This window comes from Cetorhinus maximus, chromosome 16, assembly GCF_964194155.1.
Source record: "Cetorhinus maximus chromosome 16, sCetMax3.hap1.1, whole genome shotgun sequence".
NCBI lineage: Eukaryota > Metazoa > Chordata > Chondrichthyes > Lamniformes > Cetorhinidae > Cetorhinus > Cetorhinus maximus.
In genome coordinates this window covers 39,579,609-39,601,723 of record NC_135894.1, presented here as the reverse complement: position 1 = coordinate 39,601,723, position 22,115 = coordinate 39,579,609, and the positions used below count along the sequence as shown (strand labels likewise).

At 43.6% G+C, this 22,115-nt stretch overlaps 1 protein-coding gene across 1 annotated transcript in view; it reads right to left on the bottom strand.

Annotated features, from left to right (window-relative positions):
• The window catches only part of mao (monoamine oxidase), a 210,105-nt gene that overhangs the window by 49,414 nt on the left and 138,576 nt on the right, over positions 1-22,115 (bottom strand). The window contains exons 5-8 of the mRNA XM_078559723.1: positions 11,523-11,614; positions 9,729-9,870; positions 7,880-8,029; positions 3,184-3,343 (exon numbers count right to left, since the gene is read on the bottom strand). Of these exons, the coding sequence (XP_078415849.1) occupies positions 3,184-3,343; positions 7,880-8,029; positions 9,729-9,870; positions 11,523-11,614 (544 nt within the window). The remainder of the gene's footprint in view (positions 1-3,183; positions 3,344-7,879; positions 8,030-9,728; positions 9,871-11,522; positions 11,615-22,115) is intronic.

Below are 22,115 nucleotides of genomic sequence, written 5' to 3'. Positions count from 1 at the left end.
GGGGGTACCTGATAGAGGTAAACAAAATTATGAGGGGCATAGACAGGAAGAAAATTTTCCCCTTAGCGGAGATGTCAATAACCAGGGGGCATGGATTTATGGTAAGGGGCAGGAGGTTTAGAGGAGAGTTGAGGAAAAATGGTTTCACCCAGAGGGTGATTGGAATCTGGAACATTGCCTGAGGGGGTAGTAGAGGCAGGAACCCTCACAACATTTAAGAAGTATTTAGATGGACAATTGAAACACCATAGCATACAGGGCTATGGACCAAGTGCTGGAAAATGGGAATAGAATAGATAGGTGTTTGATGGCCGGCACAGACACGGTGGGCCAATGTGCTGTATAATTCTTGACTCTATGACTAGGCTGCCTGCCCTTTGGCCTATTGTGGCCCTTAATTGCCCAATTAAGTGGCAATTAAGGGCTGCAATCCACCTCCATGCCATAAAACACTGGGCAGTGGCAGGCAGCCCAGGGTGCAAAGGCTAATTTTGAAATGGCTTCTTTGAACAGATGGGAAGGAAAGGGGAGCATTGCGCCTCATTGGAGCATTTTGTTCCCCCGTGCCTGCCCTCCAAAACCAGGCCCCCCCTACTCCCCTCACCCTCCACTAGGTTCTGATCTCTCACTGCCCTAAAAGTCTAGGACTTACCTGTCTCCAGACACCATGGCTGGCTTCTCCCCAGGGCCTCCTTGCAGTCCTCTACTGAGCTCTGGCACTGCTAGAGCTGCCAGTCAATCAAACTGAACTTCAGCTGTCAAGGGTGGACCTTCTTGTCCACCGAGAGCAAAAGTCTGACCCTCAGCCTATTTAGTCTGCTGGCAGGATGCGATCACTGTGGGGCTGGCTTTTTGAAAAAAAAAGTCCATTCGAGACAGACTTTCCTTATCAGGGGTGGTGGCCAGAAGTCTGCCCCCCACCCCCTCCACCACGAAATCCTTGGTCTGTTCTTGATATCAAATTTGAAGAAACACCATCACTCGATGTCACTAGCTCAGATACTGACACTACACATACTTTCGAGAATAGCTTAGAAGCTGGATTTGTAAGTGGCGAGACACTAGGCATGAGTGACCAGCAGCAAGGGCAAGGGATAAGTTCACACAGATTCCAGCTCACCAGAGGATGAGGTCACACATAGCTGAATCTTCGGAGTAGAACCTGAGAGCATTGATGGGAAAGCTATAGAAGGTGGCTGATGTGCATGCACAATGAAATACATAATGTGTTAGTAGACCTCGCAGAAAGCATCTGTGCAATGTCAAGGGGCATGAAGGAGTTCAGCACCAACTTTGCCAGCTCTGTGCAGAGCCCTGTACGTCAAATCAGCATTACAGACTAATTGGCGTCACGATCTGCCTTTTCTGTATACCTCTGCTGGATAGGCACTGCATACTGAATATGCACTGCATACATGCTAATGTTATATTGTAATACTTTCAAATTTGCTGATGACACCAAACTGGGTGAGAACGCAAGTTGAGAAAGATGCAAGGAGACTTGGACAAGCTATGTGAATGGGCAAGAACATGGCTGATGGAATATAATGTGATTAAGTGTGAAGTTATTCACTTTGGTAGAGAAAAAACAGGAAGGCAGAATATATCTTAAATAGTGGGGGGTTGGGAAGTGTGGGTGTCCAAAGGGACCTAGGTATTCTTGTTCATGAATCAGTAAAAGTTATCATGCAGGTGCAGCAAGCAATTAGGAAGGCAAATGATATGTTGGCTTTTATCGCAAGGGGATTTGAATACAGAGGTAAGGATGTGTTGGTACAGCTGTAGAGCCTTGGTGAGACCTCACTTGGAGTATCATGTACAGTTTTGGTTCCCTTATCCAAGGGAGGATATACGTGCCAGACAGGGAGTGCAATGGAAGCTCACCAGATTAATCCTTGGGATGGTAGGATTGTCTTGAAGAGAGGTTGGCAGACTGGGTCTGTATTCCCTAGAGTTTTGAAGAATGAGGAGTGGCCTCATTGAAAATTACAGGGTGGATGTAGATGTTTCCCCTGGCTGGCAAGGGGACATAATCTCAGGATAAGGGGTAGGCCATTTAAGACTGAGATGAGAAGGAATTTCTTTACTCAGAGGGTGGTGCATCTTTCAAATTTCCTACTCCAGAGGGCTGTGGAAGCTCAACCATTGAGCAGCTTCAAAATAGAAAATCCGATAGGTTTCTGGAGACTAATGACATCAAGGTATATGGAGATAGCGCAGGAAAGTGGATGGGGTAGATGATCTAATTGAATAGCAGAGCTGGCTCGACAGGCCGAATGGCCTACTCCTGTTCCTATGGCTCTCACCAATATGGTGTCCAGAGAAACTCGCTCCAGAAATGCATGTCATGGATGCCATTTTGTGCCTCTAAAGCCACTTGTAGTGCCCAAAATTTGCACTCTGTCTTTTCTCAACCACCAATTCCTACGGTAAAAGTTTTAGACAATCCAAGGAATTCTTTCTCTGCTTCATGACCTGGCTTGTTCTCATCCCTCTAACCTCCAATTTGATGTTGCAAGACAGAAGCAACAATTATACTTAAAAATAGTCGTTTGGTAGTACAGAACTTGAGTATTGCTGAAAAAAGAGAGAAATTTCGAAGCTTTTTGTCTTACACTCATTGGGACACTTCACAAGAATACCAATATGGGGGAAAAACAACAATTTATACTGTATGAGAAGAGAGTACTGATTGGTTGGCAAGAGGACTCCAATTGGTAGAGGCGTTGCCATGGAGTACTGTACTAGGTGATAGTGACTAACAGTTAACTGCTGAGCATCATTTGAAACTTAAATTAGGCAGCTTAACCCCAATTGGTCAAAGCACTGCCCTGAGGAATTAGTCAGCGAATGGCTGTCACTTATTTTATTTTGCTGAAAGAGGCACAATGCAAAGAACAGGGCCCTATGTATTAATATATGTAGCTTCCAGTACATGCAAATACTCCACACCAAGAGCCTGACTGACGATCTTCAATTCTTTGTCAGCATAATTTGCTTTTTCAGCAATAACTGTGATATGTGCTAAATCAGAATTTAATTAAAAAAATTAAGAAACTTAGATGTAATATAAAATGATAGAAAAACTTCTAACAAAACTACTGTGCAATACTATTCCCAGGCAAGTCAAAGTCTAATTTAATTCTGCCCATTTCTTTTCTTTCGCCCCAGAAAAACACTCACCTTTCTTCCTCCAAAAGCTCTCTCTGTAGTATACCATGCATTTGATCACACATCCCATGGGAACACGCTGGATGAGTTGGTTTCGCAGAATTGGCAAGGGTGGTTCATAATGAATCTTTGCGCTGAGAGCTGGTGGAATGGCGCTGATAACATACTTAGCCTAAACAAAAAAAAAGTACAACTTTATTCTTACCTTTCCTCTTATTAACTCCACTCTTCCCCCATCCCACACTCAAAGATCTTAGGCAGTTGAATAAACAGGATTCTCCATTTTAAAAAAAAAATCACTGATGGGATGTGGGTGTCGCTGACTAAGCCAGCATTTATTGTCCATCCCTAATTGCCCTCGAGAAGATGGTGGTGAGCTGCCTTCTTGAAGCGCTACAATCCATGTTAGGGAGGGAGTTCCAGGATTTTGACCCAGTGACAGTGAAGGAACGGCGATATATTTCCAAGTCAGGATGGTGAGTAGTTTGGAGGGGAGCTTCCAGGTGGTGGTGTTCCCATGCATCTGCTGCCCTTGTTCTTCTAGATGGTGGTGGTCGTGGGTTTGGAAGGTGCTGCCTAAGGAGTCTTGGTGGGTTCCTGCAGTGCATCTTGTAGATGGTACACACTGCTGCTACTGTGCGTCAGTGGAGGAGTAAATTAATGTTTGTGGATAGAGTGCCAATCAGCGGGCTACTTTGTTCTGGATGGTGTCAAGCTTCTTAAGTGTTGTTGGAGCTGCACCCATTCGAGCAAGGGAAGGAATATTCCATCACGGTCCTGACTTGTGCCTTATAGATGGCGGACAGGTTTTGGGGTGTCAGGAGGTGAGTTACTTGCCGCAGGATTCCTAGCCTCTGACCTGCTCTTGTAGCCACAGTATTTCTATAGCTAGTCCAGTTCAGTTTCTACTCAATGGTAACCCCAGGATGTTGATAGTGAGGGATTCAGCAGTGTTAATGCCATTGAGTGTCATGGGGTGATGGTTAGATTTTCTCTTGTTGGAGATGGTCGTTGCCTGGCACTTGTGTGGCACAAATGTTACTTGCAACTCGTCAGAGCAAGCCTGGAAAGTGTCCAGGTCTCCCTGCATTTGGACATGAACAGCTTCAGTATCTGAGGAGTCACAAATGGTGCTGAACATTGTGCAATCATCACCAAACATCCCCACTTCTGACCTTATGATACAAGGAAGGTCATTGATGAAGCAGCTAAAGATGGTTAGGCCTTGGACACCACTCTGAGGAACTCCTGCAGTGATGTCCTAGAACTGAGATGATCAACCTCCACCAACCACAACCATCTTCCTTTGTGCTAGGTATGACTCTAACCAGCAGAGAGTCCCTCCCACCCCACCCCGATTCCCATCGACTCCAGTTTTGCTCAGGCTCCTTTATCTCACACTTAGTCAAATGTTGCCTTGATGTCCAGGGCAGCCACTCTCACTTCACCTCTGGAGTTCATCTCTTTTGTCCATGTTTGAACCAAGGCTGTAATGAGGTCAGGAGCTGAGTGGCCCTGATGGAACCCAAACTGAGCGTCAGTGAGCAGGTTATTACTAAGCAAGTGCCACTTGATAGCACTGCTGATGACGCCTTCCATTACTGATGATGGAGAGTAGATTAATGGGGCGGTAATTGGCTGGGTTGGATTTGTCCTGCTTTGTGTACAGGACATAGCTGGGCAATTTTCCACATCGCTGGGTAGATGCCAGTGTTGTAGCTCTACTGGAACAGCGTGGCTAGGAACACAGCAAGTCCTGGAGCAAAACTCTTCAGTACTATTGCCAGAATGTCAGGGCCCATAGCCTTTGCAGTATCCAGTGCCTTCAGCCATTTCTTGATATCATGTGGAGTGAATTGAATTGGCTGAAGACTGGCATGCGTGATGCTGGGGAACTCCAGAGGAGGCCGAGATGGATTATCCACTCGGCACTTCTGACTGAAGGTTGTTGCAAATCTTCTGCCTTATCTTTTGCACTGATGTGCTGGGCTCTTCCATTATTGAGGATGGGGATATTTGTGGAGCCTCCTCCTCCAATGAGTTGTTTACTTGTCCACCACCATTCACAACTGGATGTGGAAGGACAGCAGAACTTAGATCTGATCCGTTGGTTGTGAATCGCTTGCTACTTATGCTGTTTGGCATGCAAGTAGTCCTGTGTTGTAGCTTCAAGTTGACACCTCATTTTTAGGTATGCCTGGTGCTGCTCCTGGAATATCCTCCTGCACTCTTCATTGAACCAGGGCTGATCTCCTGGCTTGGTGGTAATGGTAAATTGGGGGATATGCTGGGCCATGAGGTTACACATTGTGGTTGAGTACAATTATGCTGCTACTGATGGCCCACAGCCCCTCAAGGATGTCCAGTTTCAAGTTGCTAGATCTGTTTGAAATCTATCCCATTGAAGTCCCCCACCCCAGAGTACATTCTGTGCCCCTCCCACCCCCAGTATTCAACAAGAAGAGTAATGATTCATCAGCTGAGGAGGGTGGGGTGGTACATGGTACCCATGTTTGAGTGACCTGATACCATGAGACTTCATGGGGTCTGGAGTCAATGTTGAGGGCTCCCAGGACTCTCTTCCAACTGTATACCACTGTGTCGCCACCTCTGCTGGGTCTGTCATGTTGGTGGGACAGGACATACGTCAGGGATGGTGATGTAAAAGTTTTAATCCATGAGTATGACTATGTCAGGCTGTTGTTCTCCAATTTTGGCACAAGGCCCCAGATGTTACTAAGGAGGACTTTGCAGGGTCAACAGGGCTGAGAATCCCATTGTTATTTCTGGTGCCTAGGTGAGCTGTCCAGTCCCATTCCTTTTTATTGACTTTAGCGATTTGATACAACTAAGGAGAGTCAACCACAGTGTTGTGGGTCTGGAGTCACATATAGGCAAGAGAACAATACGACAATGGTTTCATGGTCATCGTTAGATTGTAATTCCAGATTTTTATTGAATTCAAATTCCACCATCTGCCATGGTGGGATTCGAACCCAGGGCATTACCCTGGGTGGCTAGATTACTAGTCCAGTGACGATACCGCTGTGCCACCACCTTCGCTTTACAACGACAACTCCAAATTTCCTCACAATGCACTCGGGTTAAGTTAGAGTGAGAAATATAGGGTGCAACCATAATTAGGATTTGCCTGAAGATTGCTGAAATTTTGAGTAGCAATTAAAGAAGTTGGGAGTATTATTCCTTTCGCAATTCTGTCTACACAGCCTTCAACTTGCTCCTGTCTTCCTGTGGCGTTTGAAAGCACTGGGAGATTTTGACTCTCATACACAGTAAAGAGTTTCTCAGGGACAGATGTGGCCTTATCCATTGGCATCCAATTGTATACCTTTATCAATGAGAAGAGGAACAGGAGAGGGCGAGGTAAAAAAGCATTTGAGAATAATGCAGCCTACCAGCTATTACCCTGCCATAGAACATGTCGGAAGCACAGTTCACATGAGGATGAAGTATTAGAAAGTGTATCTCACCAAGCAGACAATGAGGGATCCCCATCAGCCAACATATCAACATGCCTCAGCCAGCATCATCTGCCTATGCTGCTATGTGGCAATGAAGGTGACAACTGCATTCAAGTTATGGCCATTTCCAGCAGCCATCTCTATAATGTCAGCCAGAGTACATTTCGAACATGTATTAATCAAAAGGATAATGCACCTTTTAAGAAAGCTGGGGAATTTATTCAATTTGGAATCACCATAAGGCTACAGTGAGCTAGTTTGTTTTAGACATACAGGGTTTCTGATCTTCCTAAAGTTCAACGTACAACTGATGATACTCACGCTGATTTGAGAGGCCCTGTATTTACCCTCCTCAGGTTCCTCAACAGAATGGTCTTTCACTGTCAATGTACAGGTGGTGTGTAAAACATTTAAGATTTCTAAATGTCATGTAAGATTTATGGAGGTTGTCAAGATATATTCATTCTTTAGAATTTAACGCTTCCTTGGGTGTTTCAAGGAAGAATATCATGTCAGCGAATAGCTTGAGGGTGACAAGGTGTATTCCTTGACCCCATGGGAAATGACTCCAATAAGAATTGCACAAACAGCAGCAAATAAGCACTACAATTGAGGCACATGCCTACACCACAGTTATTATTAAGAACACCATTGTGCTCTGAAGGGGCTTACTGATGGTTTTCATGTTGTTGCAGGTTGAGAATGGAGCTACAGTATGCTCCAACTTGTACAGCCCACACAGCTGTAGCCTTCTGTGCCATGCACAACTTTGTTGTATCTGGACTTGGGTCTGGATTATTGTGTTGGAGGCAAACATAAAGGGAAGCATCATGAGGTCTCCTTTGCCATTGCTGTAAGGGGCATTAGAGCACAACTAGTCAGTAATGTCTTCTCTTCTGTTTAAGATGGTCTACCCTAATTACTTCTCCCTCATCTTCAAATAATCCGATATCCATCCTAGGACATTACAATATATCAGGCCTCTTTGTTACAACATGAGCATATCAATGGTGCATCCTTGCAAGCTGGCTCCACAAATGACCCCATCCAAGACTTGGGCAGAGCTTTATTGGCCTCAGGGAAAGGCAAGTGGGGCTTTCACTCTCCTGCATTTATGCTGGCAGATGTTCCCCCAAGAATTTTTGGGCCACTATTCACTATCCCTAATTTTGTGGAGTGCTTTGGAGTTAAGTACATTACCAATTGTTACCATCCATTTTTCTCACCTCAAATGTCTCATGATCCAGTGTCTCCACAATAGCTGTACTTTGTGTTTGATCAATCCGGATTACAGGCTTTTCCAGCTTCACGCGGTCCCCAAGATGGTTCATCAGCCGTTCACAGATCTGACCAGAACCACCAACAAACTTTCGCTCCTGCAAATGTAAAATTTAATTTAATGGTCTCCTTGAAAACTGTGGATCACTAAAATAGTTAATTAACCATGGCTACATGAATGAGATATATAATACCTCAAAAAGCACAGATCAAAGAAGGGCTTGCATTTCATAACCTCAGGGTACCCAAAAGTACACAATGCAGTGTAGTTAAATGATGTAATGTAGGAAACGTGGCAGTTAATTTGTACAAAGCAAGGTCCCACAAACAGTAAAGTGATAATGACCAGAGTGTCTGTATTAGGGATAGTGGTTGAGAGATAGATATTGGAGAACTCCCCGGCTCTTTGAAGTAGTGCCAAGCAACATTTTACATCCTCTTGAGTAAGCAGATGGGACCTCAATTTGATGTCTCAGTTGAAAGACAGTACTTCTGACAGCACTCCCTTGGTATTGTATTGGAGTGTTAAGTTTAGACCTTCTGCCCAAGGCTCTTGAATGAGACTTGAACCCACAGCTTTTTGACTGAGGTAATGAGACAATTACACTAAGTCATGGCTGAAGAACAGGACTATTTTAGTTCCCTTGATGGATTCTGCTGGCTTAGTGAACAGGTCTTGAGGAGAATGGAACTGCTGCCCATTTTCCTATCCCTTTCAAAATCTTGGGGTTGTGGGAAGATAGTGACAGCGGCATTGTGACTGGACTAGTGGACAATGTGGCAGACTCTTAAATACCCTCTGAACAAGTGCAATTAGGGATGGGCAATGAATGTTGCCTTGCCAGCAACACCCACATCCCACGAACGAATAAATAAAATCTACATATTGTGTGTGCACTCCCACAACATTCTGGTCCAACTTAGACACAGTCTCAGAGATGGAGATGGGTGTTGCGGGGGTGGAAGTGTGTGGAACTGACACTGGACAAGTTGGACAAAGTAAAAATTATTCATTCTCTATTAACTCATTATTCTTTCCAAAGGGTCCCACCTCACATTTAACAATTCTCTTTTTACAGATATATTTGTCAAATATTTTACTCTTCTTATTAATATTTAAGATTGTCTATTCATACTCCCTCTTTGGTTTCCTTAGCCATTTCAATGTTTTCTTTTATTTTCCCTTATTTTTATTCTATTATACCCATGAGCTCCATAGGCTCTGCTTTTCAATTTTAGTCTGTCTGCAGATTTCCTTCTCTTCCACAATTAGAGTATAAGTAATACAACCTCACTGATACAACTCTATTTTTAACCTTTGATCTCTAACCATGCAGACTCTGCCTGAACCTCTTTTTTGCATAAAACCAGGTCTTCCTGGAGAATGTTTATCCCCCTCAACCAAAATTGCCATTTCTCCTCTCTTCTTGCCTATCATGTCCCTCCTAAAAATATTATAACCCTATGTTATTTTCTTGTGCAGCACAGAGTCTGAACCCATGAACAGGCTCGGGAAAATTTCTACCCCATTGCACATCTACTGTCCTAGCATGCAGGACCCTTAAGTTGGTGTCAAGTGTCAGCTGTGGCTCAGTTGGTAGCACACTTGCTTCTGAGTCAGAGATTCTGGGTTCTAGTTCCATGCCACAATTAGAGCGCAAAGATCTAGGCTAACACTGAAGATAAAAATGTCCAGGTAATGAATATAAAAATGTCCAAATTTCTCCATTGTTAAATTTTTTCACAATATGTACTGGAACAAGTAAATCAGGACCAGAATACAAAATGTTTGCTCACCTGTCCACCATTGGTTGTTGAAAATATCCGTGTTGTTCCACCACATTGCCTGACATACCAGAGGAACCAGAGAGCAGAGACTTCATGTGGTTCAGAAGTGACATTTACATTTACAAAGAGTGTAGCAAAGTCCTTGGCAACCCTACAGATTGAAAATTAAAAAGGAAAATGTCTAGAAAAACTCTTCAGGTGTTCACAAGAAACTGCAGCTGACTTGCGTGCAATTCCTCAATTATGCAAATTAAATAAACTAAACAATTAGTTTTCAAAAGATTTGAAATGCAACAACAGCAAAGCCTCTAAAAATGTGATAAATTCAACAAACAGGAGTAAACTACAATATTCCATGGAATTAAAATTCTGATTGACAAAGTCCATATAATGTGTTCATTGTGTCTATTACTTTTAAAAGTATTAATCTGTTTAATACCTGTACATGATGCAGTCATACATCTCTGCTTGCATTGTTTTAAGTGTACATGTATGAACTCTGCATTTGAGAGTTTCTGCAGCACAATGGCTCTTTAAGGTACAACAATAAACACATGTCCTATTACTGACAATAAGGGCTATAGACAAGCTCTATTGCAAAGACTCCTAAAGTAAACAGTACCAGATAATGCATGTAAATTAGTTTAATGACAAAATTCTGAGACCCCGGGTTATTGGTTGAACAAGACCATCTGTAATCTCAATGACATGTTGAATCTTAAATCGGGGCCCGAGTCCTTGCCATCACCAAGACTGCTTACTTCCACCTCTGCAGCACTGCCCATTCCAGCCCTAACTCAACCTTTCTATCACTGAAGTCCTGAATCATTAGTTTGTCATCTCCAAACTCTATACAACTTAAACTTTTTTTTCAATTAAAATTGTGCAGAGGTTATTTAATATGCAGATAATGATTTTTCTAATTATCCCATCTCCCATCCTCCTAAAATTTTACTACTTGTATCCAATCCCACACTTAGTCCAGCTGTGCCCTGTTTTCATTGATCTACAGTGAATACATGCAGCACATTTAAAATCCTTACCCTCATCTTTAAATCTGTCTGTGGCCTTGTCCCATCATATCAGTACAATATTTTCCAGCCCTATGTATCCTCCTGAATGGTACATTCCTTTGAATTGATCTTCTGTGCATCTACACCCAACCCCCACCCCCCCATCCTTCTCCGTACCTTTGGTGATGGAGCTTCAGTGCATGTATCCAGGCTGATGACCTTTTCTCATCTTCAGTACTTAATAAAAGATCTAGAAGATAGGAACTCTGATTCTCATGTGCTGTAAGCACAATCAATTTGGATGTTGTATATCTTAAAAACCACAGCTCCTTTTCAACTAATTGTTAAATTAATCTGGTTCTCAGATAAAATGAACAGGAAGTACACAAATAGTACAGGAATTCCTTGTAAAATCACCATAAATGTCAATAATTCTCAGGAGAGCCAGGGTTGTCAGAGTGAAGAGAATAGTTTAACCTTTCTAGCACTGATGGGATTCAGCATTGGATCATCATGGAGCAGAGTAGGATGATACAATTCATTATTGTGCTCAATTCCCAAGCAGGGGGATTCGGCATCTCAGCATAAGGGAGGAAAGAGTCAAGTTTTGATACTCTATCCAGGCAGTAATTCATATTACCCAGTTACTGGTCAAAGGCAAGTGTTAGCACAAGTATAGAATCTGGCCATTCATCCACACTCTCTGAGCAAGGACCCAGCTGGACTGAAGAATGTGTATAATAAGCTTGAACAAACTACCAATAAAAGGGTAATTTTAAAGAAAACTTACTTGGTCCAACAAGTTTTGTCAATAAGCTGTTGCATAGTTATTTTATCCCATTCTTCAGCATGGGGTGCTTTCCATGGTGCATCAACTGGTATCTGGAAAGACAAGGCTCATTATATTTTGAAGAAATATTCTTATTTAGAGTTTAAAACTTACATTGAAGTGCATTTTTACCAGGAGGATTTTGTAACTTTCAAGATAAAATATTAGATTCTGGGCTCAGAGAAATAATTTGGTTTTGTGTTGGTCCTTGTCCACATACATCATGCTGACTCCATTCTCACCCTCATCGTCCCACTTTCTGATCCATTTGCCAGCTCTGCTCTTCTCCTTCTCATTTTCACCCATGCTGTAGATTAATTTTCATTCACCACTTCACGCGCCTCCCTGTTACTCCTTGATCCATGTGCCAGCTTCATCTTTCCTACCCAACTGTTATAACACAGCCAATGGTAAGGGCCGAGCTGTTCAAATCCCAGAGGGAAACTTGAAACAACTGCCATCATTGATTTTTGCAGTCTATATGTTTCAAGATGCAGGCTTTGAATACAGTAGTAACACCACTGAGCCTCGAGAGGTTTTTTTATATAAAACTAAATTAAACATTTATTAACAGCAAATTAAACACAGTGAGGGACTGTCAGTGAGGCAGGTAACAGGACTGAGCAGACAGTAAGGGAGGAGCATCAGGCTTTGCAATTGTGAAACAGGTTTGAGGTGCTCACAACCTGTGTGGATGAAAACGAAGTCTGTAAGGTGGATGAGCTAGCTGTGGAAGCCATTCAAGCGGGGGGGAGCAGAAAGGAATGTAGTGGTAGTATGGGATAGTATAGTGAGGGGGATTGACACTGTTCTCTGCAGCAAAGAGCGGGAGTCCAGATGGCTATGTTGCCTGCCCAGTGCCAGGGTTCAGGACATGTGCTCAGGGCTGGAGAGGAACTTGCAGTTGGAGGGGGAGGATCCAGTTGTCATGATCCACGTAGGTACCAATCACATAGGTAGAACTAGGAAAGGGGTTCTGAAAAGTCAGTATGAGGAGCTAGGTACCAAATCAAGAAGCAGAACCTCAAAGGTAATAATCTCGGGATTATTACCTGAGCCACGTGCAAATTGGCATAGGGCAAATAAGATTAGAGAGTCCAATGTGTGGCTCAAAGACTGGTGTGGGAGAAGTGGATTCTGGTTTGCTGGGCACTCGCGTCAGTACTGGGGAAAGTGGGGGCTTTACCGTTGGGATGGCTTACACCTGAACCATGCTGGGATGAGTGCCCTCGCAAATTGCATACCTGGCGAAGTAGAGAGGGCTTTAAACTAAACACAAGGGGTGATGGATCAAGCTTGGGTAGAGTTAGCAATTCAAGGTTTAGGGTCAAGACAGGAAAGCAAAATAGTAATATGAGAAATGAGGGTCAGAGAATGGTAGGAAGGGGCAGAGGAAAAAACCTAAGAATACATCAACAGTCAAGACTAGATGTTACAAAGGTAACAAAAAAACAAAAATGAAGTGTGCTTGCACACGAGCAGGGGAGAGACCTCATCATGAGTGAGACACAGCCAGAGTGAGTGTGGGTACTGGCAATTTGGTGCACAGTGGGAATTTGGTGCAGAGGGGAAGAGGTGCTCTTTGCATTTTTTCTTTGCTATCCAACTTCTTAAATCTTCAGAGAGTGGTCTTGCCCTGCTGCAGCAGTAGAGGCTGCAAGGGAGAGAAATGACTGGTAAGTAGTGGGTAAGGTCGGGTAAGTATTTACTACTTTTATCGCTTATAGTTTAAGGTCTTTTTTGTGGTTTATAGTTTGTATACTCTGTAGTAACAAGAATCAGGGAAGAAGGGCCCTAGAGTAATTGATTGAAAAGGTTTAATTTAAAGGGATAAGTCATGGCAGGAGAACTCAAAGCCATGGTGTGCTCCTCGTGCTCCATGTGGGAAGGCGGGAACATTTCCAGGACCAGCATGTGCGCAGTAAGTGTGTCCAGCTGCAGCTCCTGGAAGCTCAGGTTTCAGAGCTGGAACGGCGGCTGGGGACACTGTGGAGCATCCGTGAGTCTGAGAGTATCGTCGAAAGCATGTTTAGAGAGGTGGTCACACTGCAGCTGAAGGGACTTGAGGAAGGAAGGGAATGGGTGACCACCAGGCAGTCCAAGAGAAACAGGCAGGTAGCTCAGGAGTCCCCTGGGGTCCCACTCGCAAATTGATATTCTATTTTGGAGGCTGATGAGGGCATTGGTTCCTCCAGGGAGTGCAGACAGAGCCAAGCTTCTGGCACCACAAGCAGCCTGTCTGTACAGGAGGGGAGGAAGAGAGGAAAAGCAATAGTAATAGGGGATTCTATAGTCAGGGGAACAGATAGCGCTGCTGTGGCTGTCAACGTGACTCCAGGATGGTGTGTTGCCTCCCTAGTGCCAGGGTCCAAGATGTCACTGAACGGCTGCAGGGAATCCTGAAGGGGGAGGGTGATAAGGCAGAGGTCATGGTACATGTTGGTACCAATGACATAGGTAGAAAGAGGGATGAGTCTTGCATCAAGAATTCAGGGAGTTAGGTAGTAGGCTGAAAAGCAGGACCTTTCGGGTTGTAATCTCTGGATTACTCCTAGTGCCACATGCTAGTGAGCACAGAAATAGGAGAATAACGCAGATGAATACTTGGCTTATGAGTTGGTGTAGGAGGGAGGGTTTTAGATTCCTGGATCACTGGGACCTTTTCTGGGGAAGGTGGCACCTGGACAAGCGGAATGGTCTACATCTGAACCAGAGCGGGACTAACATCCTTGCGTGCGGGTTTGCTAGTGCTGTTGGGAGGAGTTTAAACTAATTCGGCAGGGGGAGGGGACACAGAATGTTAGCAGAATAGGGACACATCATAATACAGTAAAACAATCAAGTCAGAGGGAGTTCAGCTGCATTAAGTTTCAAGGGAGTAAGGTAAGGCTGGATGGCCTCTATTTTAATGCCAGGAGTATTACAGGTAAAACGGATGAGTTAAGGGTGAGAATTGACAAGTGGAATTGTGATATAGTAGCCATCACAGAAAGGTGGTTGAGGGAAGGGCAGGATTGGCAGCTCAATGTTCTGGGATATAGAATCTTCAGGCGAGACAGGGGAGGGGGTAAAAGAGGAGGAGGCGTTGCATTATTAGTTAAGGAGTCAGTTACTGCAGTAAGGAGAGATGATATCTTGGCGGGGGCATCAAATGAAGCTTTGTGGGTAGATCTTAGGAATAAAAAAGGGGCAGCCACATTGTTAGGTGTTTATTATAGACCCCCAGGTAGTCAGCGGGAAATTGAGGAGCAAATAAGAGCACAATTCACGGAGATGTGTCAAAATAATAATAATAGGGTAATTCTATTAGGTGATTTCAACTTTCCCAACATTAATTGGGATAGACATAGTGTTAAGGGCTTGGATGGAGTGGATTTCTTGAAATGTGTACAGGAGAACATTTTAGGTCAATATGTAGAGATTCCAACAAGAGAAGGGGCAGTGCTGGACCTAATTCTGGGGAATGAAACTGGACTGGTGGCTGAGGTGGTGGTGGGGGAACATTTTAGTGATAGCGACCACAACATGGTACAATTTAAGCTTGTTATGGACAAAGAAATAGACAAGTTGCAAAAAAAATGTTTTGGATTAGGGGAGAGCAGATTTTAGTAAAATAAGGCAGGATCTGGCCAGGGTAGACTGGGAACAGTTACTTGTGGGGAAATCTACAGGAGAGCAGTGGGGGGTGTTCTAAAAGGAAATGGGGAGGGTACAGGCTCAACATGTTCCCTCCAGGGTGATAGGAAGGAGAAACAAGACCAGATAACCATGGATGACCAGATATATTCAGGATACGATGAGAAGAAAAAGAGAAGCTTTTAGCAGCTACAAGGGGAGCAAATCAGCAGAGGCATTAGTGGAGTACAGAAAGTGCAGGGTGGAGCTTAAGAAAGCAATTAGGAGAGCAAAGAGGGGATATGAGAAAGCTCTGGCTGGTAAAAGTAGGAAAATCCCAAGATATTCTACAAGTATATCAATGGGAAGAAGATAACCAGGGAAAGAGTAGGGCCGATTAGAGACCAAGGGGGCAATCTATGGGTGGAGCCAGAGGACATCGGTAGAGTATTGAACGAATCCTTCACATCCGTCTTCACCCAAGAGAATGAGGTTGAAGGTATCGAACTCAGGGAGAGAGACTGCAAAGTTCTTAAGCAAATTGATATAGGGAGTGACAAGGTATTGGAGGTGTTGGCAGGCTTAAATATGGACAAATCTCCAGGTCCGGATGATTTGTGTCCCAGACTGCTGAGGGAGGCAAGGGAGGAGATTGCAGGGGTTCTGACCTAAATTTTTAATTCCTCTCTGGCCACGGGGGAGGTGCCAGAGGACTGGAGAACAGCTAATGTGGTTCCGCTATTTAAGAAGGGTTGTAGAGATAAGCCTGGGAACTACAGACCAGTGAGTCTCAAGTCAGTGGTAGGGAAACTATTGGAGAAAATTCTGAAGGAGAGAATCTATCTCCACTTGGAGAGGCAAGATTTGATTAGGGATAGTCAGCATGGCTTTGTCAGAGGGAGGTCATACCTGACAAATTTGATTGAATTTTTTGAGGAGGTGACCAGGTGTGTAGATGAGGGTAGTGCAGTTGATGTAGTTCATATAGATTTCAGCAAAGCCTTTGACAAGGTCCCACATGGGAGACTTATAAAGAAGGCAAAGGCACATGGGATACAGGGTCATTTGATAAGGTGGATTCAAAATTGGCTTGGTTGTAGGAGACGGAGGGCGATGACAGAAGGATGCTTTAGTGACTGGAAGCCGGTGTCCAGTGGCGTACCACAGGGATCTGTGCTGGGTCCCTTTTTTTCGTCATTTATATAAATGACATAGATGACTGTGTGGGGGGTAGGATTAGTAAGTTTGGAAATGACACAAAGATAGGCCGGGTGGTTAACAGTGAGGTTGAGTGTCTTGGGCTACAGGAAGATATAGACGGGATGGTCAAATGGGCAGATAAATGGCAGATGGAATTTAACCCTGAAAAGTGTGAGGTGATACATTTTGGAAGGAGTAATTTGACAAGGAAGTATTCAATGAACAGCATGGCACTAGGACGTTCTGAGGAACAAAGGGACCTTGGCGTGTGTGTCCACAGATCTCTGCAGGCGGAGGGGCATGTTATTGGGGTGGTGAAAAAGGCATATGGGACACTTGCCTTTATTAATCGAGGCATAGATTACAAAAGTAGGGAGGTCATGTTGGAATTGTATAGAACCTTGGTGAGGCCACAGCTGGAGTACTGTGTGCAGTTCTGGTCGCCACATTATAGGAAGCATGTGATTGCACTGGAGGGGGTGCAGAGGAGATTCACCAGGATGTTGCCTGGGATGAAACATTCAAGTTATGAAGAGAGGTTGGATAGACTTGGGTGGCTTTCGTTGGAGCAGAGAAGACTGAGGGGCAACCTGATCGAGGTGTTCAAGATTATGAGGGGCATGGACAGGGTGGATAGGGAGCAGCTGTTCCCCTTAGTTGAAGGGTCAGTCATGAGGGGACACAAGTTGAAGGTGAGCGGCAGGAGGTTTAGGGGGGGATGTGAGGAAAAACCTATTTACCCAGAGGGTGGTGACAGTCTGGAATGCACTGCCTGGGAGGGTGGTGGAGGCGGGTTGCCTCACATCTTTTAAAAAGTACCTGGATGAGCACTTGGCACGTCATAACATTCAAGGTTATGGGCCAAGTGCTGGTAAATGAGATTAGATAGGTAGGTCAGTTGTTTTTCACATGTCAATACAGACTCGATGGGCCGAAGGGCCTCTTCTGCACTGTGTGATTCAGTGAAGGTTCTCTATGTGAATGCACTTGGCATTCAGAACAAAGTAAATGAATTGATGGCCCACATTGAAGTAAATAAAATATGATCTGATTGCAATTACAGAGATGTGACTGCAGGACAACAAAGATTGGGTCCTTAATATTGAAGGGTACATGACATTCAAGAAGAATAGGAAGCTAGGTAAAGGTGGAGGGGTAGCACTGTTAATCAAAGAGGGCAATGGTGCAATAGTTAGAGATTGGTTCAGGAGATCAGGATGTAGAATCAGTTTGGGTGGAGACAAAAAAATGTAGGGGAATAAAGTTATTAGTAGGAGTGGTCTACAGGCCCCCCAATAGTAGCCATAGTGTAGGACAAAGTATTCAAGAGAAAATATTGTGTGCTCGTGATAAAGGGACAGCAATAATCATGGGTGATTTTAATCTACACAAACTGGAAAAATCAGATTGGCAGTAGTAGCCTGGATGAAGAGTTCATAGAATGCTTTCAAGTCAGTTTCTTAGAGTAGCATGTCCTGGAACCAACCAGAGAGTAGGTTATATTAGAGTTGGTATTGTGTAACGTGACAGGATTAATTAAGAACCTCAGAGTAAAGGCACCTCTAGGTAGCAGCGACCACAATATGATTGAATTTTACATCCAGTTTGAAAGGGGGAAGTGGGTCTTAGACTAATATCTTAAACTTAAATAAGGGCAACTATGTGAGGATGAAAGCTGAGCTAGCTGAAGTGAACTGGGAGACTAGGCTACAGGATAGATGAATAGAGAAGCAGTGGCAGACATTTAAGGGGATATTTCAGAGTATTCAGAATAAGTATATTCCTGTAGTAAGGGGAGGATCCACCATCCGTGGTTAATGAGAGATGTTCAGGAAAGCATCAAACTTAAGGAAAAAGCATACAACTCTGCAAAGATGAGTGGCAGGACAGATGATTGAACAGAATATAAAGAACAACAGAGAATGACTAAAAGGTTAATCAGGAGAAAGAAATTAGAGTATGAGATGAAGCTAGCTAGGAGTTGTAAAAATGGATAGCAAGAGTTTCTATAGGTATTTAAAAAGGAAAGAGTAAGAAAAGTGACTGTTGGTCCTCTAGAGAGTGACAGTGGGGAGTTAATAGTAGATAAGGAAATGGCGAAAGAAATGAACAAATATTTTGCTTCTGTGTTCACTTTAGAGGATACAAAAAACATTCCAGTAATAGCTGCAAATTAGGAGGTGAACGGGAGAAAGGAACTTGGTGGAATTGAAATCACTGAGGAAACACCACTGAGCAAATTGATGGAGCTGCAGGCTGGCAAGTCTCCGGGTCCCAATGGGCTACATCCTAGGGTCTTAAAAGAGGTGGCTAATGAGGTAGTTGATGCGCTGGTGTTACTTTTCCAAAATTCACTAGATTCTGGAAAGGCTCCATCAGATTGGAAAGTAGCAAATATAACCCGTCTATTCAAGAAGGGGAGGCAGAAAACAGGAAACTATAGGCCAGTTAGCTTGACATCTGTCGTGGGGAAGTTATTAGAATCGATCATTAAGGTGGTTATAGCTGGGCACTTAGAAAAGCTCAAGGCAATTGGGAAGAGTCAGCATGATTTTGTGAAAGGAAAATCATGTTTAACCAATTTATTGGAGTTTTTTGAAGGAGTGACATGCACAGTGGATAAAGGGGAGCCTGTAGATGTACTGTACTTGGATTTCCAGAAGACATTTGATAAGGTGCAACATCAAAGATTATTACGGAAAATAAAAGTGCATGGTGTACTGGGTAACATATTAGCATGGATAGAAGATTGGCTGGCTGGCAGAAAGCAGAGGGTATGCATAAATGGGTGTTTTGCTGATTGGCAGGATGTGATGAGTGGCATCCCACAGGGGTCTGTACTGGGGCCTCAACATTTTACGATTTACATCAATGACTTAGATGAGGGCAGTGAAGACATGGTAGCTAAATTTGCATATGACACAGATAGGTAGGAAAGTATGTTGTGAAGAGGACATGAGGAGGTTGCAGATGGATATAGATAGGTTGAGTGAGTGGGCAAAGATCTGGCAAAATAAATTTAATCTGGGAAAAATGTGAAGTTGTTCACTTTGGCAGGAAGAACAAAAGAGCAGAGTATTACTTAAATGGAGAACGGCTGCATAATTCTGAGGTGCAGAGAGATCTAGGTGTTCTAGTACATGAATCACAAAAAGTTAGTATGCAGGTACAGCAAGTAATTAAAAGGCTAATGGAATGCTATCCTTTATTATGAGAGGGGTTGAACATAAAAGTAGGGAAGTTATGCTTCAGTTATACATTGGTGAGTCCGCACCTCGAATACTGTGTGCAGTTTTGGTCTCCTTATTTAAGGAAGGATGTAAATGCATTGGAAGTGGTTCAAAGGAGGATTACTAGGTTGAAACCTGGAATGAGTAAGCTGTCTTATGAGGAAAGTTTGGATAGACTGGGATTGTTTCCACTGAAGTTTAGAAAAGTGAGGGGTAATTTGATTGAAGTATATAAGATCCTGAACAGCCTTGACAAGGTGGGCATCAAAAGGATGTTTCCTCTTGTGAGTGAATCCAGAACTAGGGAGCACTGTTTTAAAATTAGGGGTCACCCTTTTAGGACAGAGTTGAGGAGAATTTTTTTCTCTCAGAGGGTTGTGCGACTTTGGAATTCTCTGCCTCAGAAGGCAGTGGAGCTGGGGTCATTGAATATTTTTATGGCAGGGGTAGATAGATTCTTGGATAAAAGCAAAAAACTACGGATGCTGGAAATCCAAAACAAAAACAAAAATAAAAATACCTGGAAAAACTCAGCAGGTCTGACAGCATCTACGGAGAGGAATACAGTTAACGTTTCGAGTCCGTATGACTCTTCAACAGAAATTTTTTGTTGAAGAGTCATATGGACTCGAAACGTTAACTGTATTCCTCTCCGCAGATGCTGTCAGACCTGCTGAGTTTTTCCAGGTATTTTTATTTTTGTTTTTGTTGTAGATTGATTCCCTTGCCTAACAAGAATCTAAGGTTATCAGGGTTAGATGGGAGTGTGGAAATCGAAACACAAGTTGATCAGCCATGATCTTATTGAATGGCAGAGCAGGCTCGAGGTCTACTCCTGTTCTTACTTCTTACATGCACATGTCTACAAATTACTGCCATAACAACCTTTAAACAAATTCCCAAATTAATCACTCCCAGGTAAATCTTCACCAAGGCAACAATAACCCATAGACTTTAAACTGACACCAGGCAAAGCACATTTGGCCTTACGAATTCAAAATGAGGTCCCTTGCAATTTGGTTCTTTTGCAGACATAGTTCTAGGCTTACAGGCTGGTTAGAACTTAAATGTCTCTGTCTTACACACACAAACTCCTTTCTGTTTATACCTAGCTTCCCCTTTGAATGTAAATTTTCTATTGTATTACTAGGTTTTCCTAATTTTACCTCTCCTAACAATAAACCCTTTCATTCCACCAATTAGTAAGCTGAAAATAATTAGACACATTGCTTGGCGTCTTCTAGCTAGGTGCAAGATCTTAAACACAGTCCTGAATGGTTTATTCAAAAAAATGCATATATATACCCCTTTGACACCTATGTTTCCCCGATGTTTATCTAGTTACCATTTCAGCCTACTTCTTTCTATACATCAAAGCATCCAGGCTGGCTGGCTTTAATCCAATTAAGACATGCACACATATAGACAGACAGACACCACTAAACTCTATTTTAAAAAATAATTTCCAAAAATTCTCTTCATGACACAACCCACTCTGAATTGTGCCCCACCTGCATTCTTATCTCTTGATACTGTTTAATCCATGTCAATCCATTCATTCCCAGACACTCTTTGGTCTGTTTCCCAGCTCTACTCTTGCCCATCACATCCAATCTCCCATCCATGTACCAGCTCCATTACAGATCCTTTTCCTTGCTTTGATCTATGTTTCAGCTTGCCTCCCTTTTCCACTCTCAGATGGTGTCTCAGTTCTATTATTGGCTGTCTCTTCCCACTCTAATCCATTACCCAGCTCCATTCTTATTGAACCCTTTTTTTTGATCCATGGGCAAACTCCATTCATGCTTGCTCTTCCCACATCCTGATCCACATCCCAACTCTGTTCTCACCCACTCCTTCCCACTGTCTGATCCACGCCTCAGTTTTGTTCTTCCATTCCTTGCACTTACTCTGAGCCACCTCCCATCTCACTGTCCTAGCCTGAGCTCTACATCCCGAATTCTGATCCAAACACTTCCACCCCCAATCTTATAATCTCGGAGGCAGGGAGAGGTGGTTCCCTCTGGTCCAGCTAAATTTAACAGCAGGACCCGGCTACCATTTTTTTTGTATCCATTTCCCAGTTGCAGCCTGATGGTGAAGGCCTACGAGCCCAACAGCCATCCAGATTTTCAATCCAAGTGGAGAGGAGGGAGGCAGGGAGGGATTAGAGGCAAGATGGGAGATCAGAGGCTGCGGTCAGGTGAAGATCGGGATCTGGAGTAGAGAGATCGGAGGCCAAAAGGGTGGATCAAAAGGGTTGGGGATGTCTAATCGCGGGAATGGGTGAAGCAGATAAACTGGATCCGGCAGGTAAGGGAAAAAGCGCTTACTTGCTAGATCCAGCTGTGCTCGCCTCCCTTTACCAGAGGCGTTTCCCAAGCCCAGGAAACTCAGCTAGCCAAGGATAAAATTTAAAAAGGGTGATTAATTATGAGGCACATAGCTGTATTATAAATATTTATGTGAACAACCCAACTCCTGAGAACGGATTGGTTGCCTACCCCTG